Source organism: Melozone crissalis, unplaced genomic scaffold (genome assembly GCF_028551555.1).
Source record: "Melozone crissalis strain CALT ecotype California unplaced genomic scaffold, PUWL_Pcris_2 ptg000009l_1, whole genome shotgun sequence".
Lineage (NCBI taxonomy): Eukaryota > Metazoa > Chordata > Aves > Passeriformes > Passerellidae > Melozone > Melozone crissalis.
The window spans coordinates 17,142,039-17,168,074 of NW_026535787.1; the positions used below are offsets into that span (position 1 = coordinate 17,142,039).

General features: G+C 41.4%; 1 protein-coding gene across 1 annotated transcript; it reads right to left on the reverse strand.

The window, feature by feature from the left end:
• Positions 1–1,831: 1,831 nt before the first annotated feature.
• Positions 1,832–25,419, reverse strand: TOMM70 (translocase of outer mitochondrial membrane 70). The gene is made up of 12 exons (XM_054270186.1): positions 25,143–25,419; positions 16,951–17,124; positions 15,728–15,854; positions 13,155–13,264; positions 11,703–11,851; positions 10,331–10,538; positions 8,988–9,122; positions 7,722–7,829; positions 6,473–6,589; positions 5,572–5,669; positions 4,898–5,020; positions 1,832–3,947 (listed from the first exon to the last, which is right to left on the reverse strand). The coding sequence occupies exons 1-12, from the start codon at positions 25,389–25,391 to the stop codon at positions 3,794–3,796; spliced, it is 1,752 nt and encodes a 583-aa protein (XP_054126161.1). The 5' UTR covers positions 25,392–25,419; the 3' UTR covers positions 1,832–3,793.
• Positions 25,420–26,036: the final 617 nt, after the last annotated feature.

A 26,036-nucleotide genomic window follows, 5' to 3' on the forward strand; every position in this document is an offset into this window, starting at 1 on the left:
CAGCAATCCTTCTCTTCCCACAGTTTTTTGGTTTTGTAGGGATTTTTGGTTTTGTTTTGGCTTTTTTTTTAACATTTGGCTTCTCTGCAATGAGCTTGGTGTGTGTTTTATAAACAAGAACAAACACTCAGCCAAGCCCTGACACATCCTTCCCCTCAAAAGCCAGATCCCACCATTCCACTTGGTGGCATTCTGTATTTTTGGTCTGTACTTTTCACTGCATTTTGGTGTACATACTGCACTGGAATTTTAAGAAACAAGGCACAGAGCACAAGGTGAAAGGAAGGTTTATTTGTTGAAAAATAAATATTAAAAAATTAACAATTTACCATTTGAGCCGAGTCTCCTGCATTAGATTAATGCTTCCCACATACTCAACAACCCATATCCATGATGGCCACTGCTGGGCTCCAACTTCTAAGTCATAATAACTATTTCATCTCTTTCCCTCCCCTCTCTCTACTAGTTCAACACACAGGAGTAAATAAATACTACCTTTGGAGGATTAAAGTGGTGCAGGACTCTCATGGGCTGACCACTTAAATCTGAGAAATGCAAAGTGCAGTTTGCAACAGGTAACAGAATCTGTGGTCTGAACTCCTCCCCTGGAATCCCAAATGGAGAGGATGGAAGAAAATCTACTACAAACTACTTTGGTGAACTCAGCTGAAGAGCTGCCATGAGCTCAGTTCTTTTCAGTCTATCAGGACAACTTCTAAGCACCTTGTTTTAGCAGGGTATTTATTCAGTAGGGTCTCTAGTGCACTGCACTCAGAAGTGAAGCAAATGGGGCTGTGAATTTGTGAGGCTTTCCCTGAAAAAAGTACACTGTCAGTTCTTCGCCACAGCGCTTGAAACAGCCAATGCTCAACCTCTGTGTTGGTAGAAAACAGGCACTTCTAGGTATCCATACAACACATGTGCACCAGTGTTCTGTAAGTACAGGAAACTAATCACTAACAACCCTGAAACAGTTCCAGAATTTCAGCCTGCAAGAATTTAAATTATTTTTGAAGAAATGGCAGGAAATTGGGCAGTGTTACTATTGCTGGGCTGGTTAAAGCTGCTCTTTATAGCTGCAGAGTAAGTTACAGTATAGCTTTTCAGAGTCTGTTAGTTCCCTTTTCCCTTTCCATCTGCAGTTAGATCCTAGTAATTAAAGTCACAGCTTAGAACCATGGAATATGCTGAGTTGGAAGGGGCCCATCAGGATCAGAGCCCAACTCTTGGCCCTGTGCAGGACATGCCAAGAATCACACTGTGTGCCTGACAGCACTGTCTCCATGAACAACAGGGACCATGCAGGATCAAAAGTAAGTTGCTAGACAATTGTATGTAGAAGCAACTTCCCAGAGTGTCCCTCTAGGATACATTGCTTTATCCAAGTCTTCAGTACTAGCTTCCTAAATTTCAACTTTGTTTTTTAAATAGCAGTAATACTTGTCTCACTTCAAAGTTCACATGCACACCTGGTTTAAAATAAAACCAACTGTATCAGGCATTCACAAAAAGTCCCTTTCATCACAGGGATGCAGCTGCATACACACATCAATAGGGTCACAGCTACTGAGATCCCCAGCCCTCCTGGCTCAACTTCCTTTCCCCTGTAATCTCCAGCTCTCAAGATCATACCTCTGTGGGTGATGGAAGTAAGCAGAGATCAGATTTGTTGATTCCAAATCTCCTCCTCATTCTTTCTTAAAGGTTGAAGTGAGAGAAGATGACAAGGAGTCAATTATCAGCTCTTCCTAGATTTACAATATAAGCACAGAGCTCACCACTGCAGAGAACCCCTTCATCAAAACCTGTTCTTATACATGTCAGAGAGAGATACTTGAAGGTAGTATTTATTTTTTCAGTTTACAGGTGATATGTCATTTACAAAAAAATTACAGACAATGCATCCTTTCAGTGCAGTTTCAAACTAGTTGAAGAACAGGCAAAAGTCTGTGATGATTTGGAATGCTAGTAATTGACAGCACATGCTTTTTTCCCTTAATTGATTGGGTCGGGTAAGGAAGGGGTACAGATGGGGTGATGAGGAGAAAATGCCAATGTAAATAAGGCCATGCGAATAAAAACTCCTTGGAGAACAGGACTCATCAGCCTGGCATATTTTTGTTCTCAGGATATTGATGCTGAGATTGGAAGTTGGAGAGGACATTTGACACTTGTTCCATTCAGTGCCCCTAGAAGCTGCCAGTATATTCCCATATCTTCAATCCTACACCAGTGCTATGATTTCCCATCACCTAGTGAGCTACTAAAATAATGATTAAATCTTTATCTCTACTCTCCACCATTTGAATACTCCACTGTAGTTGCTGGGAGAAAGGAAGGTCAAGTTGAAAATGCAAGCTGCTGCTGTATGGTGGCAAACTACAGACCAAGACAGTTTGACTACAGCATCAGTCACTTCTTTAAAGGTTAAATACATCAGACGATTCACCACGAACAAATCTATGATTTCAGGATGGAAAGAAGCCCAAACTACTGTGTCACAAATTAAGCTACATCATTTGCATGAGGTTTGTCCAGCCACATCAGCCCAGGGAAAGGCAAGATGGACTGACTGACTTCCACACCAGAAAGATCAACCCAAAGCAAGAGGGCCCTCTGTGAAGTTCATAACGAGAGGAAAAAGGAAAACTGTTCATAATTTGTCCATCTGCTGTTTGCAGCACAATTGCTTCCTTCTACAGTATCTGAAATCTTGGACAAGACAGGGTCTACAGAACAAGGAAATGAGTGCAGTTTACAACTCCATTATTGGAAGTTTGAGCCTATGCTTTGTTCCTTATCTCAATCCTGCCAAGGGGCTCTTAAAAGGAGATCATAACCCAGCAGTCTCTAGAGAGTGAAGAGACTTTAGATAGTCTATCAGCTGCTACACTTATGCAAAAGCATCAGAGTCTACAAAGATTATATGCAAGCATGACCTTACCTTTTGGAGCTTGACTCCCAGCAGTGCTTTCTGTTCTTGAAAGTCCCCCTGAGCCCTCCAGAACAATTTCCCATGACATTCAAGTAAGGATTGCTGCACAGGAATACATTCTTTCTTCCAGTAAAGTCTACACTGAAGCAGTGTTACTGACCTCCTTCCCCAGCCAACCTTTTTTCCTAGCTCTCCTATGTAGTACTCTAGGGCTTTCTGGGGTGAGAATAAGGACTATCAAATTAATTCCCTAATAGCTGCCACAGGACTATTTCTAAGTAAGTTATGCAGAGGGTGGAAGGAGATTTAAGGGAAGATTGTGCATGCTTGCATATATTTACAGGTATCCTCTCCACATCTACTGACTTAAAAAAAACCCTCTATTATTAAAGTTTGAAAATTAATTTTTGCAAAATTAAAATCAACCCTCAAGGATTAATTGGATATAAAACCTATTTTACAGCACTGACTAGTATTACCTTTAAAATCAACAGGAAAAAACCCACATGCTGTATTATTATTTGATAAAGCAAAAATCGCCCACAACATAATCACCCAAAATGAACCAGTGTGAAGTTTTTATTTGCATGGCCAAAATATGTTCCTTTGGTTCCCCTGCAACTTTATTTCCCTTAACACACTCTAAGGTTTCTGCTGCAGAAGGAACAAGATGCAGCACTGCATACTTCCTTGAACAACCACTCCCACAACACCTAAACATTTAACAGATGTAGCAAATGACAACACCACGAACGGGAAAAAACTAAGTTCCACCATTGAGCATGTTCTGCAACAGCATCTTTAGGGCTGGCTGAAGTGGGCAACTTCACTTTGGAAGGTCATTTCCTCCTTGTTTCTTTACAGTGTCGGTGGTTTCAATCCATACTTCTTTGCAACTTCTGTCTGAGCATAGGCAGCATCACAGAGTGAGTAGAGGTGTGCCATCTCCATTTCTGATTTGGCCAGGTTGATAGCTTTGTTGAACATTTCAATGGCCTTATCCAGATTACCTCTGAAATAAACAAAAATTTAGCCCAGTTAAGGCTGCCAAAGCAATCTTGTCATCTCTAAAACATCCTTTTTCTTTCAGGGCTTACACTCTCCACCATTAATAAATTAAAAGGACTTTGGGAGGAACCAACACAAGAACTTGTGGGGATGCTGAGTAAACTCAGAGCTGTTACCAAGCCTAAGCAACTAGGACAGCAGTTAAACAGCCTTCCTCTGGAGAGCCCCCATGGGTGCTGGGGCAGGATAAAATGTTCTCCACAGGACACCAAGTTCACTGCAGAGATAATGCTGGGCAACTGAATGAAGTCTCATCTCCCCTGAAAGGACTTAATATACCAAAGAGGAAAACTTGCACAGACAGAAGCACATTATTTAAATAGGAAATGCTTGCAAAATTTCTCATGGCAATAGTTTAATTGTCTGTCCTTTAGAGGACTAGACATATTAAAAAGAGACTCTGCACTGTACTGCCAGCTACACCCCAAACCTTTGCACAGTTGCAATACAATGTTACAGAGCAGGGCATTCCTCTTTCCCCAAGAACTGTGAGCTGGAGTCCTGTTGGCTGCAGCAGAAAACAGCACAGGATCCTCAGTACAGACAGTCCAATGTCCAAGGACAACATCAGATACACACAAGGCAGGTAATGATTAAGGAAGTCACTTTAAGTGCAGAAGGGATGTATTTAAACACACACAGACTCCTCTGCACGTTGTCCATTAAGTATGAAATTGGTGATAAGAAGTTGTCAGATCAAAAACCACAATTATGCCACAGAGAATGCATATGCTTTACCTAAGAGTTACAGAACAGAAATCAGGACTTTGGCTAAGAGCTGGCCTTACAGGACAGCAGGGAGAAGATCTCAAGACAGGATTCATGAGGAAATTTTAAAAACTACTGTAACTTCAGAAGTAACTAAGAACTCTTAACACTGCAATTCAGCATTACCTTTGCACTTCAATCGTTCCCATGGTCTCGTATGCAAAATCACATTTGTTATCAATTTCAATGGCCTTGCTTATGAGTTCTAATCCTTTGTCTAAATCTTGCTTCCACTGGAGCTGAAGTAAACTACAGAAGAGAGAAAATTTCAAATTGGCTTCGCATACTCCTCCCAAAACCCTCACCATGGTAAACAAAACCATCCCAAATGTATAATGTATTTAATTTCTAATGCAGGTACACAGTAACTTAGTAACTTCACGACTTTTAAAAACACCTATGTGAAAGTCACTTTCAATAAGCCACTTTACTGCTTTAATGACTCTAAACAAAGGCAGATTTTTCCTAAGAGGACTTGGTACATGTTGTTTTATGAAAGAAAAAACTTCAACACAAAGCTGAAACTAACAGGGCTAAAGGAAAAGTCACATATACTTCAAGCAATGAATACTCAATTATATTCAAGCATATACTCAATTAGCAATGAACATTGATGAGACTTTCCTGAAACTTATTTGCAGCTTAGTCAAGACAAAATATAGAAATACATTTAAGAGCACAAAGATGCTTTCAAGTTATTTTTCCTGGCTAAATTTCTAAACATAAACATTCAATTCAGGGTGGTTCATCTAAATATGCCAACTGCTCTCGAGCACAAGGACTGCAAATTCAATACATACCCTTTATGAACATATGTAGTGGCATTGTCTGGCTCAAGGTCAATGCATTTATCATACATTTCATCAGCCTTGCCAAACTGCTGTTGATCAGTTAGTGCCTGAATCAAAAGAGAAACCTGTTTGTCAATAAGCATCCAAAGCATGCACTCTGCACTCAGCTAATTCTAATTAAAACTGTATTGACAGCGTGAGATTGGATGTTCATTTATGATAGAGCAGGCCAGGCACATCAGCTACCAGAGTTAAGTTTCAAAATTGAGGCTTTTTGGAAAGCTTCTGTGCTTTAAGTGCACAAATTACTGACCCCACTGCCACCTGTAATGGGAAATCCACAAGCTACAAGCTGTGTGCTGTAAATAAAAACCATTCTAAAGAAACTCTTCCTTTTTCAGATATAATTCTTTCAGAAGAAATGCATATACATTGCCAACCTACTTAAAATCAGAATGTCTCATGCTTCCTACTAAAACCAGCAGTATGTTCTTAGAGAAGAAATTACAGTCTCTGTTACAAGTGGACTCCCAACAGCTGTTCTAAACCACTACATGCCAATGGCAGCAGAACAAAAATGTCACCCTAGTTCCACACATCTGACTCTCAAATTATCCAGAGAATCCCTGGCATTCATCAGCTGAGATGCCACATACATGCAGGAAGGAGGGAAGCATGCAGGAATAACCTCTGTCTCCTAATAACCACCCTCAACTCTCATTACTTACACCCTGCTCCACCAGTTCCCCCTGTACCTCCTCTGCCCCAGAACACCCATAACATAAATGCAGCATGTCTTTTCTCAGCACTTAGCATCACAAATCTTCATCTGTTATCTGAAGAAATGTTATATGCAAGATAAAAAGTACAAGAGAAAGCAGCATTTTCTTGAAGAGAGAGAAAAACATACCTGAGCATAGAGAGCATAGCCCTCAGCACACCTGGGAAAATTTTTTATGACATCTTCAAAGCCTTTCATGGCTGCTTGCACAGTCAAAGCATTGCTTCCTGTATAAGCTTGGCGATACTATTCCAAGGGAAAAAATAAATTAAAAAAATTAGGCCATCACCAGACTGAAAAAAGGCTGATCAGGCCTCTGCCCACCTCCCCAAGAGTTGCCTGCATCATAATAATTCAGTTATTTTACAAAAGCTGAGCGAATTGGGATTGTTCAGCCTGAAGAAGAGAAGGCTTTGGGGTGATCTAATTGTGGTCTTCACATACCTGAAGGGAGCAGTGAGAAAGATGGAGAGGGATTTTTTACAAGAGTATGTAAAAATGATTTTTTACAAGAACATGTAAACAGGACAAGGGGGAATGGATTCAAATTGAAAGACTTAAGATTGGATATTAGGAAAAAATTCTTGTAAAGGTGGTGAAACACTGGAACAGTACCCAGAGAAGTTGTGCATGCCTCAACCATGGCAGTGTTCAAGGTCAGGTTGGATGGGGCTCTGAGCAACCTGGTCTAGTGGAAGTGTCCCTGTTCATGATGGGGGAGTTGGAATGAGATGATTTTTGAGATCCCTTCCAACCCAGGCCATTGTATGATTCTGTGCTAAGCTCCAGAAAGTGACATGCCTGTGCATCCTACCAAATCTGGTTTTGGGAACCTGTCCAAGTGTCTGGACTTGGAGAGGAAAACAGATGAAAGAAGGAAGTCATCAGGCCTGATAATTGTGATTGCTTCCCTCTATTTCAAATGCTTAGAAATTCCAAACTTGGCATTCCTCCTTGTTCACACCATGCAAAGCTGCCCTGACAAGATTCTTGCACACTGAATCATTGTACTAGCTTGAAATAGTTTGTTTGCAATTTCTTGATGATAACCATTTTCCACAATAGTAAATCTTTATTAAAATCAATTTTATTTGCTCCAATTAGAATCAAGATTTTAGTTCCTCTCACAGAACAGAAAAAATGTTCTTCTGTTTGAACAATGAGTGCTTCAAAAGAAAAGCAGCAAATCCATACTCCAACTGAAACTGTTGCATTATTCCTTTACCTTATTATTAAAAGACAGAGATGTATGTTGCCCTACTTTCCTGTTAAATAAACCTGTTAAATAAACTTTCCTGTTGAATAAACCAGAGAACCAGAGAGTTTTAGAGAGCTCTTTAAAGCAAAAGCAGCCAGACAAGCCCAGCACATTACCTACCAGAGCGAAACACTTCTGTGCTTGCGCCAAGGCAGAATTGGGTCGCAATCGGATACATTCATCAAAGTCTTCCACAGCCTCCTCAATTTGGTCAAGCAGGATTTTCAGCTAGCCAGAATGAAAGAAAATCCTATTTCTCTATTTCATCTGTGCTTCAGACACTTACATGATAATTCAATTAGCATCAGTTACTGATATCATCTCCAGCTCAGCTGCAGAACTGTCTAGAAACCTGCAAAACCCATAACTAAAAATCACTGTTATCATTTTGTTATCAAAGCCACCAGGGAAACTTTGGTTACCTACACAAGCAGCCAATGACCCTGTGTAGGGATTGAGAATTCTTGCATTTTAGACTGTTGTCATCATCATGTCAGCATTATGACCAGTCCCCAAAATTATACTGTATTTTCTCAAGTTGTTTTGCCTCTCTGTAGACAGTATCTGTGGACTATTTGGACATTGAAACATTTCAGCTTTTCCAGCTTCTATTTCAACTTATTTTGTTGGGTTGGAGTTTTTTCGGTTTTTGTTTTGTTTTGACATTCTCCTCCTCCACAGGAGCAGAGTTCACTTCATCATTCTCTTACTTTACTGTGAAGCTACAAATTTTCAATCTGCAGAACACTTTCATTCCCTTCAGTCAACACACAGCACAATGTTAATTTCTGAGCACTAAAGAGGTCTAACAAATTCATGGAGAAAAACCCTTGATCCATGGAAGTCTTCCTTACAAACAGGACTTAGCCTATCTGCATATGCCAGTGTTCCCTTTTTACTTCCAGCACCATTCACCTTGCAGGTCTGTGGCAGCCCAGGCTTCTCTAGGGCTAGAAATTACTCAAGGACACAGCAGTGTCACAAAGCAGAGAGGGATGAGCTGAAGAGATCCCAGTCCAGGGCCCAGGGCTGCAGGTGTTACCAGGGCCAGGTTACCTCTGCTGTAACAAAGCTTCCTGCAGTGCAGACGCTGCTCTGCCATCCAGGCCCCTTCACAGAACAGCTTTTATCTGCTGTAAATGTACACAAGCCCCCACATTTGTAAGTCTCAGTTCATAATAGAGAGGGCTTTGCTACAGCTATAGAAATTAATTGCTTCTGCCTGACCTGAACCTCCAAAACTGACTGTTTATCCCACAAAGTTCCCAAGTAGGAGTTCATATTTTTCTGCCACAAACAGTATAAAGCGTCTCCAACGACACCATTTTTCCTTTTAGCATAACTGAAATAGCCAAGTGTTGGGATCAAATCTCAAGGGTTCCTTACTTGTCCTCGATGGTGGTAAACATCAGCATTCTGAGGGTCGATGTCAGCAGCCATGTTGAAGTCCTGGGTGGACAGCACGGGCTGCTGCTGCTGCATGTACATGCTGCCCCGCTTGATCAGAGCGTTGGCGCGCAGCTGCAAAACACGGCCAGGGAAACGTCAGCCACCCAGTGCTCCTCCTTCAGTCCAACCATGAGGCACAAACTTCAAGGAATTTGGAGGAACTAAGATTTTAGCTTTATTGGAGTTAATTAAAATAAATGGGTTTGATGAAGTTAAGAGTTAGTAGTTAAGTAATGATTGCTTGTCAACACAATGTTTGGTTAGCTGGGTTTATAATGAAGAATACAGAAACTGATAAATAGCTTTTTGGAACATAAGACAATTATAGGCCTCCTCTGTTCTGAAACTAATTGAAGATGGGAATGGGAATTCTACCAAGGGTTCATTTGTCATATTTGCATTGAAAAGGTAGAAAGGTCAGAAGGAGGAAGACATCATTTACTTCCTCATTTTGGGACCCCTCCCCATGAAAGGGACCACTGACCCATTTTAAGGAACAAACTACGCATGCTTAACAGCTTTTGAACTAATTACCATACGAAGTGGGGAATGGGATGTACCAAAGTTATGAACATGCATTTGTGTTTTGGGTATTCAATCATGTAGAGATAAAAGGGCTCTGTAATCACCTGTAAATTGTGGTGTGTATTTGGGGGCTATCCCACACACTGCCCACACTTTCTAACTTTAAACTGTTAGAGAGTCTTTGTTAGAGTTGGATATCAGTACTAGATCAACATCCATATTTTTAATAAATCAATCACAGTAAATTTTTCATTTGACTAGTTTCTCCCACTGACAGGTTTCAATTATTCTAAGCAGGAATAAGTTTCATATTGACACTAAATAAATGAGCTCCCTTATTTAATTTCAAAACTGTCAGCCTATGCTTCCATCTCTGTGGATTTCCAAGCCCTCTCAAAATCCTTCTCAATTCCTATGTTTACAAATACATCAATGTTTTTTGAACTAGCTGAATATGCAAGTGCAATTAAGGCTTTTCACTTATCCAGAGTGGATAAGCCTCCAATTCATTCAGCTTCCCTCTGTTCTTTAGTTTGTAGCACTTATCACCTTTAGTTTGCACTACTCAGTACAGCGGTCTCAAAAATCAACAAGCCCTTGAGAAAAACAGTTTGTCAGTAACAAAACAATAAATAAACCAGAATATTCCTATTAATACATCTGAAAATTTGGACAAACAACTTCTTGAAGTATATTGCAAGATTATCATCTAACTTCTCAATCCCAACTAGAATCCAGCTGTGACAGATTCTTACCTTCACATTTGCATCTTCCATGCTGATGACCTGATCTAGGTCTGGTTTGGCAGCACTTGCATTGCCAATGAGTAAGTAGAAAGTAGCTCGCAGAAGCAAAGCTTCTGCCATGTATCTTCCCTTTGCTTCAATTTCTTTTGTGCTTTCACTGATAATTTTGTCATAGTTCTCTTCTTCCATGTATTGTTTTGCTCTCAAATAGCCAGAGCTGTAAATGATGTAAGAACAGTTAAATATATCCATGCATTCACTGAACACTGCAATGTCCATTCAGATGTTTCATTACAAACAAATCATTACAAACACTAACTTGTGCTATACTTTTACAACACCAGCATAGTCCCATTGGAACATCCATTCCTGGATGGAGGCATCTTAGATGGAAAACAATTTCCACAAAAACTGGCCAAATTACATTGGAAATAAAGAAGAAAAACATTTTGAAGATTTTGAACATGAGCTTCATTTGTCCCTTGAGGTTTTTTTCCACATGAAGAACAGCAATAACCTCTGGTTTAAACAAGAGTGTGGAATTCATGGACAGGAAAGTGAAATGTTAAACCTAGCAATGTGCAGCTTGTATGTGGAAGAAATTATTTAATAGCAAACAATTACAGCACTGCCTTGTTCTCAGCTGTATCCTGGATTCAGTGAATCTGCCTGTAGATCAGGACATTCTCTCTTACTTAAAAAAAAAAACCATAATGCTGTTTGCAATGGTTTCCAAACTGACATCATTGCAATCTTCCAAAAATAATCTGGAAAGTAGCATAATAAATTAAAGAACCATTTATATGGTGCTCAGGTTCCACTAAACAAAACACAAAACAAACCTGCAAAACCAAGTTTTTCTATGCCAGAACAAACTTTTCATTTATGGGCAATTTGATTCCAGAAAGATAAAACATCATTTCAGCCTCAGTTGCTGTAACTGCATGTTTTCATTCAAAATCCCCCTTTTCCTTGGTCATCTTCTCCCTGCCAGCCCAAAGGCTAACTTGCTCTCTTCCTTGGAAGTGATCCTTCAGTGTAAAATATTCCTTGCCCCCAAAGCTTCATTGAGCCCTCTCCAGTTCTCCCAAGATTTACTGTGATACTGTAGTAAATATTCAGCATATTTTCCCAGTCTCATTGTCCTTCTTCTGCTTAGTGCAAGTTTGGAACAAGCGATTCAGCTTTCACTAAGGTTTCACTTGCAATACTGATGTCATTTATGTCAGAGGAATCTCCATGCCATGTACTTCACAAGCAGCAGCACGTTACACTGAGCAGAACATCCAAATCACTGAAAACTTAATTCCAGTACCAAACAATTCTCAACTGTACTGTACACTCACTTTTCTTTTACTTTTACATTCAACTGTACACTCACTTTTCTTTTACTTCAGAAGCCTCTCCCTCCTTGTCCTTATCTTCATCTGATTTCTCACCCTTAAGCAAAGGTTGGGAAATGATATCATCTGTGAAAGAACTGAAGTAGGATTTAATGAACTGTGGTGAAGGCATCAGAGGCTCCCGATTCTGAAACAGAGAAAGGAAATTCCAAGTCATTACGTGGTGGGATCAGATGGGAAGGATGGAAATGGATAGCAAACATGATTATTAAAGAAAAAACTGATGGAAGAAACAATGTATGACTTTCACTCTCTTATCTGATAGCCTGATGTTTTGGATTTGCTATTTTGATGTTCAGGGATCTTTTAAGCTTCAGATCACAATGCAATGCCCATCACCAGTGAAAACAAAGGGATGATTTTTGGGGGAAGGGAGATTGTGTCTTTCCACATATGTGGCTAGAAATAAGGACTCTTAGGATATCATAAGACATGTACTAAAGCATTGGGTGTGCACATAAACTGGGAGAAAAATGCAAGCTGGTGATTTCATAAGCATGACCCTAAATTCAATCAGATTCTGAATGGCAGCTTCCTCTTTTCTCCAGCCTGTCCAAGAGAAGCTGCTGTCATTATTACAATGGAGACCAATGAGGCAATGCCCTAGTTCTGTGTGGAACTTGGCCAACATATTTTACCTAAAGTCCCAGAAGTAACACTTCTCAGGTGATCAGTTGTTTCTACAGCCAAAAAATACTTCTTGTTTAAAATAAACTGCACACAAGAATTACAATGCAGTCTCTCCTGCAGGACAACACTGAATGCACTCTTCTGAAGCACACCTATCTATGTCCACCACATTCATAACACTATTTGTTGTCACCTCCACACTACACGTTTACGTGAATTGCTATAGGAAAGAAATTCAGCATCTCAAAAACAACACAAGATTTCAGTACTTCAACCACCATCAAAACACAAACAAGAATGCTTTAATAACAACAAAGAACATACTAATATCTGTCCCACCCTTTTTGTAAACCTACAGTCACTTAAAATTACTGGTTCTGGCTACCCCTCAGCTTCCACAGTTCTCTGTTCTGCAGTTTCCAAACACTCATGCATAGATGTCTGTCTGTTCCAACACACCCAGTTTCTATGAAGTTGCAGGCTCAGAAATGCCCTACACAGGGCAGCACACCAACTTAGGGTGTCTCCTGAATGTCATAACGAATTCCATTTTTAAAGGGAAACAACTGCTACAAGCAGATCTCTCTTCCCTGCTGAGGTTCTGAAAACTTTGGAGAGGTCCCACAGGAAAATACCACTGGTACAATGGCAGCTTTGTAGGAAGCAGTTTGTGCTGCTGCTTACGCTCGAGCAGATGCAGACAGTGACTTGTTTACAGCAACTGACAGAATGCCAGCAACCCACTTTTCAACAACTGGTCAGGTGAAATAACAATTACTCAGCAGTATCACAAGTCCTACCTTGTACTTCTCTTTGGCTTTTTCTTTTCCAAGGAGTTTAAGAACTTTATCAGCTAATAACATACTTTGCTGGTTTTGGAAGGCTTCTAAAATGCAGACTGCAGTGACATCTAGGAAACAACAAAAGTGAGATTAAAGGAATTCTGATAGTCATTGAAGTACACTATAAAATGTGCCACTGAGTACAATGAGGTACTGCCAAAATAATACATATCCTGTTCTCAGGCCAAAGCCCCTGGTTCCAGTTTGCTGTATTTACTGTATTCTTCAAGACACAAATTTGTATCCAAAATGATCTTCCTGGGATAAAAGGATTTCATGACAGCGAATGAAAAGAATTACATTTATTTTTCTGTTCATGTTTTTATCTAGAGATAAACACACTTAAATCCACAGTGAAAATATATACCTCTATCAGGGGCTTTCACCATTTTGAAACTTTGAGGAGAATAATTATGTTCATATGGTGCTTGCATTAAAAGTGCTAACACAGCTTTTCTTCTGGGATTGGTCTTTATTTTCTACTTCTGAATTTCACATTCAGTCCCATCACATCTCACTTACTCCTCAGTTTAAGAAATCTGCCTAAATTCTAGCTCAAATTTTTCTGCTCACCTCAGTGACTTTGGAAGGGAGCAAGGAGAAATACCTTGCTGGCCTATTTGAAGTGCCAGCCCCTATCACATGGCTCTCATTCACACAGAGAAACCTCTGCAAATGTTAACCCACTGCTGCCCATGTGAAATGCACTCTTACCACTCACAGTTTCTCTGGACTTAATGCAGTGCTACCATGGGTTTTCCCTGTTTTGTTTTCATTTAAATATTAGTGAAGATGACCAGAACCTGGACTTGAAATTCCAGCAGGGTGCTGTCTGAATATGCTTGAAAAGTAAATGTCTTGCCCTGGAGTTTTAGTACATCTCTCTAATTCTGCTGCCAGAGAGACTATGAAGCCATCACTTATACAGGAACTGCCTGCACCTCTGGCATGGTCCTGAAGCACATCAGAGTCCCTGGGAAGGTATGGTACCCCCAGAAAGAATGTGTTCTACAAAGCCAGCAGACATTGCCCAAAGACTGCTGCACTCCAGGCCTGGCTGCAGCAGCAGCATCCTCCCAAATAATACTGCCAGGGATCACTGAAGGAGTTTTCTGCTGGTGGTGTCTGGGGTTTTGAGGTTTGTTTGGTTTTGCTTTCCTCCACTACATGGGCATACCCTACTTCCCGGGGTTTTGCTGGCCATATGTGGTTGGCAATCAAAAGCAGGGTTATAAAAAACAGTGATGTTCCAAAAAAGAGCAAGAAAGCTTCAGATCTGAAAAAACTGCAAGTAAAAAATCAAATAGAAATAAAGGCTGGAAATAATTGTCACTAGCATCACTGCTATTAACAGTAAAAAGAAGTTTTATTTAAAACTGTCCTACTGTCACAGGGACACTTGATCTTCCTTGGGGCTTTTATCACCTGGCAGCTGCATAAGGTTTAGATTTTATTACAGCACCCTGGAAGTGCAGCTGACACACAGTGGTTGCAAAGGATGCACTAAATGGACCAAGTTGTCCTTTTCTAGTTACTACTGTCTTAAAAGGGCATAAAGGCATTCTGCCAGCAGATAAACAGATAGATAGATACAATTTTCACATCTAATTTACCTTCTAATTTGGCAGACCTAATTCTTGTCTGTTACACATAATGAAACTAATTTAACAGTTAGATTTCCCAGCCAAAGCACTGTCTTATTATCTGTCTTCCTGTGATAATGAGCACAGCTGAAAATCTCATTTGTCTTTTAACCTAACAGGAAATCAGCAGGAATGATTTCACTTGATGAAATTTAAATGGGTAATTTCAAGCAGTGTACTGTAGCTCAAAAGTGTCATGAGACAACACATCTGACCTGTAGTTCTTAATTTCCATGGCTTCTCAGTGACATCTTCCTGACAGTTCAAAATGTGTTCTGTTTACAAATAGCATTGGAAGGTTTGACACAGTAATTTCTCCTGAATACAAAGTATTAATATTTAAAAAAAAATCAATCTGTTCTGGTTTTCATAAACAATGCACCAGAAAAAAATGCTACTGAAGCTCTTTTCCCTCTAATACCAGTCCAAAGCATTTAAATTACTGGAATACTTTTATTTCTGACCATGCATCTCCACCTGCAAAACCCCACATTTCTGTAGCAGTATAATTTCTCTAAAACAAACAAAGAAGAAAGTCTCTTTACTGCATTGAAATAGAACAACTGGTTATCCACTCATGTTAGATTAATTCTATACTAAAGTGAAGGAGTTTCCTGGAAAAATAATACCTTGAGTTGCTACAGTAACATCAATTTCTCAGCAGTCATTTCAGATGTGAGCAGATCAAAGTTTGAGAAATGTGAACAGGTTTCTTCTGACAAGAGGAGTATGTATTTGCAGCAGTTCTGAATGGTTTTAAATACATAATGATTACATTACTGCATGACTGTAGCTACAGAAGTGAAAACAAAACATTTCCAAAAGTTGCCATCTCCAAAGCAGCAGAACTAATTCCACTTTTAAGTACACACAGCATGAGCCACTCACCTTCTAAACATTCCTTCTTATTGTCTAGCTTCTCATGGGCCTTTGCACGTCTGAAGAGAGCTTTGACATATTTAGGGTTGAGCTCAACAGCCTTTGTACAGTCCTGTGCCACTTCTGTCCATTTTTGCTGTGGGCAGGAGAAGAGCACAGTGAGAGGGGCCCCCCTGAGCTCCCTGGAGGCTCCCCCAGCTCTGGGGTCACACACACCCAGCGACGGCTGCGGCTCCAGGGCTCTGCTCCTCCCTGCAGTGCCACAGGGAGGAACTGCCTGGGCACAAAACTGCCAACTCCTGCACCAGAAATGGAATTCCTACACAATACTAAATTTTTGGTGTACAAAAATTTGTAAACCAGACAGTGTACAAATCCCATGGGAGAACATAATGAGTTGATGCAAAGATGCTTGCAGGAGGTAACACTGGGGCTGAAAGACTGGTGTAAAACAGCTAGAAGAAAGAAGATGGAAATATAATGGAAGCAAACAAGTTTATCAAAGTGCTGAAACTTTATTTTTTAATGTTATTTCAATTCATCAAAACAGGCTTTTCTAATACAGGAATCATATACATTTGGGATTCATTATGGCATGAATTTGTGCTGGACAAGAACTAAATCCAATGCCAGATTCATGCAAGCACAGTCTCTCACCTGATACTTCAGACTTTTCCACTCCTTGATACAGCTCACCAACCTGACCTCATAGGCAAATCCATCATACCATAATAAGCAACACTGGCTGACTTCTAAAATAACACCCAGTATACTCAGCTGTCCAGTAAACATTACTTCCCCATGTGCAAAATTTAGATCTTGGCCTTTACTAGGATTTCAATGATCTTTTGTTTACATTTTGAAGTAGCATCCCTCCAAAATATCTGGCCTTTCAGTTAATCACTCAAGTAGAGAGATGCAAAATAAACTTATATACAAGAAAATTCTTCCAGAGAATAAGAAATTAAAACTTTGTCTTGGAAGAACAAGATGCATAAGAATTACATAAGATCTACTGAGTGTGGTCAACAGAAAATAATTTTATTTACATGTAGAAAAGTATGATAAGCTGAAAAAAGCTGCAACAGCATCTTTTGTGAAAAGAAAACATCATCTGTTGTGAATGCAGCAGATGTTATCACTTGGGACCTTTCAGTGGATGAAAGTGACAAAATACAAAATTGATAATGCTACTTTTTACAATAAACACATAATTATCTTTAACTTCTTACCAGTTGTTCATAGGCAGCAGCTCTGTTTTGATAGAAGGTAGAAAGATCAAGGTTTTTCTCAGGAGGACACAGGCTGATAGCCTCAGTATAACACTGAATAGCTAACTCATATTTTCCTGCTTTAAAGTACTTGTTTCCTTTGTTCTTGGCTGCTTGGGCTCTACCAAGAGGACTCTGAAAAAGAAAGTGAGAGGTCAGTTCAAATTAAAAAGGCATCACAGCACACAAGCTATGCACTTTAGGGCTCATCTTCAAAGATATAAAAATGGACCTGACTTGTAAACTCTTACCCAGACTTCTGAAAAATCTCACTGATTTCAGTTCCTGGAAACACATGAGAATTTTCTTTTGCAAGTGTATCAGATAGGGGATAACCTTTACACAAGATTCACTACAATGGTAATAAACAATGCAGTGATTTCTGTTTGGAAAGCTGAGCAGATTGTAATCTTTTACATGGCTGGTGATCAGAACCAATGAGGTAAGTTGTTTCTCCAAAGGCTGAATGTGTAAAGACAACAAAGCCCTCAAAGCAATTCAAACAGCAGAGCCTCCTGAAATACATACAGCCCTAGGACCAGAGGTGATCATCACACTATGACTTAAATATGGAAAACACTTTGTGGAAAGACCTATTGAGCAAGACAAATAAAACCTGTAAGGAAAATGAAGCTGGTTTGCCTTTCATGCTCTAGGCAAATCAACTTTACAGCTGACTCCTCTACAGCTTCACACACCCTGCTTCCTGTAATGACAAGTGTTGGACCCTCACCACCTCAGCAGGGGATGGGAAACCTTCCTGACTGGCCTGAGACCCTGCTAAATGCATCTTTATGTTCTGCACCACGTGTTGATGATCTGCATTTCTGCAGAAATTAACATTGCTACCTACCTGAAACCCCTGGATTTACAAATTACTTATCAAATCTTGTGCTTTGTAAGGGATTAGATGTAAAAATGTTCTATCAAAGAGCACTCAAGAAATAAGAACTGCAAAAGATTCTTATATTGATCTTCTGGATTTCTGCTCTTCTGTCACAGCCTCACCTCATGGACAACATTTTGGGGCATTCTGCCTGACCAAAATGAGCAGAAGTAAGGGCACAAATGCCATTCCACCAGCCCTTCTGGGCAGGGAAAAGCTACAGACTGGGGGCAGAAGTGCCTTTAACAATAGCTGCAGGATTCTCCTCATATCCCCTGCACTTCAGATCATTGAGGATTTGTTGGGAATTGTCCCTGCTGCTCTTTGACCACACTTCTGACTCCTCTACCAAGTTATCCCCTGCCAGGGCCAAACTGAACAGATACAGCCAACAAGACAGCTATAACACAAATTTGAAAGCAATTTTGCATTTCATTTGCCCATTCCCCTTAATGTCTGCTCATTTCATCCCAACCTGATCATTTTTTGCATCTAAGTGATTTACTTTAAAACTGAAAACCTGAGGGGAAGCCAGGACTTGCTCTATAATCTGTCTTTTAAGGCCTGAAAGCCTATCCTGGCAAGAGAGAATCAGATAATTGGTGCTAGTCTCAGTTCCTACCTAAAATTAGGCATCCAAATAGAACAAAAGTATCCTAGAAGCATTCTCCTGAGGGAAGACTTACAAGTGAAACCATATAAGGGAGAGAATTTCTTAAATATCCCTACTGCCAGCAAAGCTCTTCTCTCAAGTCATTAATCACTGCATCAATCTGCACCATCTTTATTGTTCACAGAACAAGGCAATCTGCAAGGTTTTCAGATTTTTCTATTGTAAAGCTCCAAATTTAATTTGATAAAAGAATATTAACTTCAGCCCATACACTGTGTAACTCTATGCTACTCCATGCCAAAACTAGAGTGCAACTATTTTTACTGAGAGGCAAGTAACTGTGTATCTGGTAAATTGTTTCTTTAAAACTTAACCAAAGTCTCAAAAGGTTAAATTTATTTTGAGTCGGTCCTAAATTTATCTCCAAAAACAACAATGCTTTTCTTTTAACAAAGGGAAGGGTTATGCATGTGCTGCAGCTAAATGCATGCAAGTCAGCTTGAATTTTTCCTTGTGCATGTCTAGAGCAAACCAAATTAAAGATGCCCTTGTGTGAAAATCTTACAAAAATCAGTGCCATTCCTATTAACTTGGGTTGAAAAAGAAAAACACATTATATGGGCCATGTTGTAACATTCACACATGTTCCCAGTGTGAAAATGATTTAAAATTGCAGAGATGAAGCCTAACTGCAGCTAGGTTACTACTACTAACCTACTACTAGGTTACTATCAAGCCTTCCCACAAGCCTACAAGTGCACACAACAGTGACCAAAAACTTCAGAGACTACACACAGGATGCCCAAGTTATTGAAATCAGTAACTCTGTTATGAGAGTGAACTTTCAGGAACCACTGCAGGATCACAGACCACACACCCACTGATACAGAAATGAATCATGGAACATCTGCTGACTCCTTGGTTACCCCCTGCTGCACCCATGGCATGAGGCAGGAAATGTGGGGTAAGGACTCAGAGCTTGGAGCACAACATGCTCTCAATTCAATAAAGTCATTTAGCAGCATTGCCCAAGGCAAGGAAGAAATCAACTTGTTTGTTTATGCTGCCTTAAACTACACTGCTTGCTCTGAGATGTTTTGTTTCTGCACCCTTACTCAAACTACTCTGCTGTAGCCCTCAGTATGCACCCAAAACACCACCAAATCCAATGTAGGTTTTTGTTTGGTTTCGTGGGGTTTTTTGCTATTCATGGTTTGCAGGTTTTCTGGTAGCTGTTTATTTTTTAAAAAAAAAGATATTAAAGAACTCATATCACATTACATGCTGCAATACCTTTTCATGACAGCACAAATAAGAAAATGAAAATTAATTCCTCACATCAGTTTCTGAAGGTTTGTCAAGACTTAAGTTTAACCCTTACAAAATTTTTAAGCATATTTTTAAAAATTCCTTCTCAATTGCTACATTGGACATACACAAGATAGTACTTAAGAAGCTGATTATGCAAACAAACTTTATGCACAAGTAATCAAAAACCTCATTCTTCTGTTTTCTTGCCAAAATAAGAATTCTAGACATTATTTTCCAATTTCACTGCTTCTCCCAGCCTGACCTGAACCATGCTGTGTGGCACACTGGGCACTTTTTATCCCCAAGGTGAAGGTCCATGCAGAGCAAGAAAAACTCTCCAGTTTGTCATCTTCTGGTCAAAGAATCTGTGCAACAACCAAACCAGCTCAATAAAATGAATGTAAGTTCCTAACAGAGCAACAAAACAAATAACTCAGAAGTTATTTGCAGCTACACAAAAAATAACATCTCAGCTACACAAAAAATAACATCTCTACTTAGGACTGCCTTCAGCAACTGTTGCTTAACAAGTTTTAGAACAGAGCTTAAGCCAAAGGACACGTGTGAAATTGAGTTATCAGTTACCCAGGTACCCGAACAAGCAGATTGCTAACTGTCTAAAGAGCAGACAACACTGGGAAAATTTTCTGAACTTCTAATTTAACCTCAGCAAATGTGCTTTTCTCGCAAAATGTCCAGAAACTGTGTGCAAACAGCAACCTTACAGCAACAGACTGCCAGCTGCAAGAATAATAATGCTCAGTAACTCCCTGCGAAAGCAGTATTGTTGAACTAGCTATTCAGAACCTTATATATTTGAGGGAGACTGTTATTCAAAGCAGAACAAGAAATTTCCTGCCAGCCAATGATGACAGCGATTCACAACAGAAGCATGAGCAAAGTTTCAGCATTTTCTCTTGGTTGAAAAGGATTTGCATGAGCCCTTATCTGACAGATGACATGGGGGGTGACTACTGTTTCAGCCATCTTAATTCAACCTGAAAAAAAGAAAGCCTTGGTCTGGGCCTCTTTTTTGTCTTTTGCAAGTGAGAGAAGCCTCTTAACGAGATGAGGTACCAGGAAAAAAAAACCCTGTTCTTTTCTGAATACCTATCTTTCCGCTTTTTTTTTTTTACTAAGGTTCATCTCAAGTCTTTTTTCAAACAAAGGCATTAACTGAACATAAATGGTTTTAAAAGTCTCTTTAGCACTAAAACCACAATGAGAAAAAGCATGTTTACATGAGCTTTAGAAGTAAATTCAAAGCACAAGCAAGGATGTATGACACTCAGAAAAAAGGTAACGAAGTTTACAGAACAAATTCACTGTATTCGCAGTCACCTTCCTGTTAAATGAATTTGCCATCCACGCCTTAAATAAATAAGCCACGAGTCTAACAGTTTTACTGCTATTGTACACACATTGAGGGGTTTTCTACACCTGTCCACCATAGCTAGCACGAAATAGAAGACTTGCAGTAGGCTGACAGTGAGATTTACTAAGCAACAGGTGCACAGTACAATAGAAATGACTTTTTAGTTCCTTTGCTTAGATCAATTTAGAGTAAGTACCAGCATGAGTGTATCTAGACTAAGGGGTTCAATTTGTTCACATCCTGATCTAATGTCACATCAGAGAGAGAGCAGCATTCAGCAATTGCCACTAAAACAGACACTGGAGAGAAGCCACGCTGGCTGGCTGGCTGCTGACCCCGGAATGTGGCACCACAAAGGCCGAGGAGTTTGTCACGTTCACCCACACTGCACTCAAGGACAGGGCCCAGCCCGCAGCAAAGTGTGCAGAGACAGGGCTGCTGTGACCCCAAGGGCTTTGTCTGAAACACACAGGGCCACCCAGCTGCCCTCCTCTCACACCAAACACAGGGTTACCCTGTCAGCCTGCTGAAAGAGTTAAGGGCTCAGATCTGAACTACCACAGAGCTGCAAAAGGAATTGATTCCAACTTCAGGGGGGAAAAATACTGAAGCAACCAACACATTAGCTCACTGACTAACCACTGCTCACTCCTGTAAGACAAGGAGGGTATAAAACCTGCTAAGAATTTATCATGGAATAAGTTACAAAAAAAATAAATCAACTGGGCGCCAACTAAAGCAATATATGCAAAGCACTCTGTATTTTAATTATGCAATACTCCCTACAAACCAGGAGAGCATGTGAAAAACAACTGCTACTGAGTGACTAAAACACATTCCATCCAAATTACAAGACACAATGACAACTGTCATGAACAGATGCAATTTGGCTTTAGGACCTTTGAGCCATCCATAGATGCAGTTTTATCATCATCATCACTTAACTGGCCCAATGACACCGGTTTACTGCTAAGGAACTGTGCTTACAGGAGAAGGAACCTCAAAAGTAGTTCAGCTTTTCCCAATATAGCACCTGTGCCAAGGGCTTGTGCCAACACAGTGTCAGTCACAGATCACACACTTGGCCAGTGCATCAATGGCAGGAGAATCCTCTGGTGCAGACACAGCCTGGGAAAAAAATGTGAGGCCTGCGCAGCAGGTAAAAGAAAAGCTTGAGCTGCATGCAGAATAGTAACAAGTCAGAATAAAGAATAGGGAAGGTATAGGACCTTATTTATTTTTAAAAAACAAAGAAAAAAATTTCACGGTAATGTCTTCAGAAACAGTGACCAGAACATCAAATGGATACAGGGGCTGATTTAATGAAAAGCACAGAACAGTGTGAGTCCTAAGTTACATTTATGAGTAAAAGAATAGTTAGCTGACACAGCTGTTGGTAGCAGATTCATTATTGACCTATGTGTTTTCCAAAAGACCTTCCTGTTGTATTTCAACTGTGGAATGAATTACTGGCTCTTATTCACTGTGCAGACTTGTACATGAAATCCAACTGAGTTTCAAAAAATACCTCATCACGTTAGAGAGGCAGATTAATACAATACAGGCAGTTTTACAAGTGCAGCATCTGCAGTGGTTGTATTTTCAATCATGGGTCTTACCACTAATATCCATAACTAATAAAATATGAGAGGAAACATGAAATCTACATGGCATCATTGCTTTGGATATGAGTAACAGGAAGACAATCCTCCACACACACACAAAGCAGTCCTGGGAACTAGCAGCCACATTTATATTCCTGATGCAGCCATATTTTGACCAGCTAGACGATTATCTCATGTAATCAGTCAAATCTGATAACTTCTGCAGCTTTCCTAAGCAACACCTCTCATTTCTTTACAGTATAAGCAATGATATTCTTCAAGAAATTTTCCATCAGGTCATACCACTCAACTTACCCTTAAATGCACACAGCCTTCTAGCAATTCAATTTGCGGAGCAACACACAATATTTTAAATCAAATGCTACGTAAGTGTTTTAAATGTTTTAAGTGCCTCCCTCCTACAACTGCAGAATGACTACAACTGGATATTGCTGGAATTCAGAAACACAAACCAAGAAACCCAGAGTGAAGGCACTAACAGGGAAGGCACTGCAGAAAGACAAAGGTCAGGAGCAGCCTGCAGCCCTGCAGAGCTCACCTGCAGCAAGCACACTCCCATAAGTACAGCAGATGCTGCTTGCAGCCACGAGCCACAGCTACCACAGTAAACAGTCTGCACTTGTCCTCTGTACACAACTTCTTCTGTACTGTTTGGTGCCCAGGAAGGAACAAATCAGTGCACTGAAGTAACTGCCTCGAGGTGCAGCAAAGGATTTACTGTGCTTTGGGAATGCCTGAGAGCAGCTATGATTCACCAGCTGGGGAAGTTGCCACCTTCCCCTCCACTGCCATGCGCCTGCCACTGCCCGCCCCAGCGTGTCAGTCTGCACCACTCCAACCATCAGGGTTAGAACAGACTTCTCCCTGTCTCCAAGAGGTGATTCCTCTTCTCTCCTCATCATTTCAGATGGCAAGCTCTAACAGTCTGACAGTTCAAAGCATTCTGGGTGATGCACAAGAACCGGAGAGGAAAATGCAGCGTGGGATACTCTCATCAAAGGCCATCAGTTTGTCAAATCCATTACTTTAAACATGCTTGTCACCTGCAACCACACCTCAGTGATGCTGCATGACTGGCAAGGCACATCTGGGACTGCAGATGGACAGAAAGTGCAACTTAGAGGCATTTTTTCCAACACCATAGATCCAATCTGGACTCCAATCGTACATGTTGTCCTTGAGTTTTTGCACAGATCATTTTATCTGAAAGTTCTCAGAAGGGTAATTTACAACAGGATAGATGTATGCTTTGAGAGCATGCCTACTTAGGCAAATTCTACACTTTGAAATCTGTGCTGCATGAACTGTGTGGCTTCTATATTTTCATAGAACATACTATTCCATTTTAAAACAATCTTAATTGTGTTTTCTTTCCACTCTGCTGTATACAGCATCTCACACCAGATCACAGATTTCCTTTTCAAAACACTATTCCTGGAGGAAACTTATTCACAGTTACTCTAGACCTCAAAGACAGAGGTATGTTCCCCTCTCAGCAGCACAGATCCATGCTCAGCCACTTGATGAGAAGATGCATTTGGCAATGCCTGATCTTGGAACAAACTAATCCTGATCCCTGTGTGGCAAGGGCAGAACTGCAATCACAAATGCCTGGCTAGGAGCTCAGTGGGTCACAAAGGCTGATCACAAAAAGACATGGAAATCTGGGAGCATGTCCAACCAAGGGTGACAAACATGATTTAAGGGACTGGAGCATCTCTCATAGAAGCAGAACCTAAAGGAGCATGGCCCGGTCAGCCTTGAGAAGAGATGGCTGAGAGGGGACCTCATCATTATCTATCAGGATCTGAGGAAATGCATCAGGAGGATGGATCTGGGCTCTGCTCGGTGGTGCCAAGCAATGGGACAAGAAGCAATGGGCAGAAACTGAGCACAGAAGTTCCACATGGACATGAGGAAGAATTTCTTTACCGTGCAGTGACCGAGCACTGGAACAGGTTGCTCAGAGAGAAGTCTCCCTCACTGGAGGTATTCCAGACCATCCGGACACAATTCTGTGCCATGTGCTCTGGGATGACCCTGCTCGACCCCGGAGCTTGGATCAATGACCCACCGAGGGCCCTTCCGACCCAGCCTGTGATTCCGTGACCTGCCGGGCGTGTCACGCAGAGCACGACCAGGATGTCACCCGAGCTCCATCCCACCACACGCTGCTCCTCGCTGGGGACCGGCGCCCCGGCTCTCCGGTCGGGCCCAGTGGCCCGTCGGGCCCTGCCGGCGGCAGTTCCAGCCCGGCCATCCCCGCGCTGCCCCAGGACCCCGGCTCCCCGCGCGGCGAGCCCGGCCCTGCCGCCGCTCCGGGCGGCGCCGCTCCCCGCTCACCATCTCCTCGTGTCCGGGCCCGTCGGGCTGCCCGGAGCCGCTTTCACTGCCGGGCCCGGGGCTCGCCCGCCCCTCGGGGGTCTTCCGCTCGCTAGCGCCCTTTCCACGCCGCGCCGCCCGCCGCCCCCACAGATAGACCGCGCCGGCTCCCAGCAGGATGGGCGTGCCCAGGACCAGCGCCAGCTGCCATCGCGACAGCCCGCCGGTGCCGCCGCCGCCCGGCACCTCCACGGGCTTCGAGGCGGCCATGACGCCCGGGAGGAGGAGGAGAGGAGGAGGGAGGGTCAGCGGACACGCGGGGCGCGCCGGGAGGGCGCGGGAGCGCCGCTGCTTCCGCCTGCCCGCAGCGCCCCCTGCCGGAGCGGAGGGGCTCCCGCAGCCCTGTGAGGGAGCCCGGGCGGACCCGGGGCGGGTTCGGGGCCGGGTTCGGGGGAGTTCCTCGGAAACAGCGCTGGAATGGCCGCGGGTCAGGAGAGATCGGTGCTGTGAAAAACGCCAATCACTTGTTCTTAAAATTTTAAAAGTTTAATAGTAATAAAATGGTTATAAAAATAGTAATACAATTAGAGTAATAACAATTTGCACAAATTGAATTAAGACAATATGAGACAATAAAAACAAAGAGTTACGGACGTCCGGGTACCTTTTTCTGGGCATCACGAGCCCGAAAAAGGACACCCGTTAACAAAGGATTAACCCTTAAGACCTATAGCCTGTTGCATATTCATACACCTCATACATGATGCATTAATTCCATTCAAACACAGGATTCTGTCTGGTCAGTGTCAGCTTCTTCCTTCTAATCCTAACAGCGCCTCTAAGGCGGGAAGAAGTTCGTTTCTTCTGATAAGAAGGCAATAAATTCCCTTTCTCTGAAAGATTTAGGTGTCTTGT

Coding starts and splice junctions, on each gene's coding strand:
- TOMM70 (XM_054270186.1), bottom strand. CDS start 25,391: ATGGCCGCCTCGAAGCCCGTGGAGGTGCCGGGCGGCGGCGGCACCGGC. Junction 17,125..25,142: donor GGCCCGGACACGAGGAGATG/GTGAGCGGGGAG, acceptor TTTCTTTTTCAG/AGTCCTCTTGGTAGAGCCCA. Junction 11,852..13,154: donor AAGCCAAAGAGAAGTACAAG/GTAGGACTTGTG, acceptor TCTCTGTTTCAG/AATCGGGAGCCTCTGATGCC.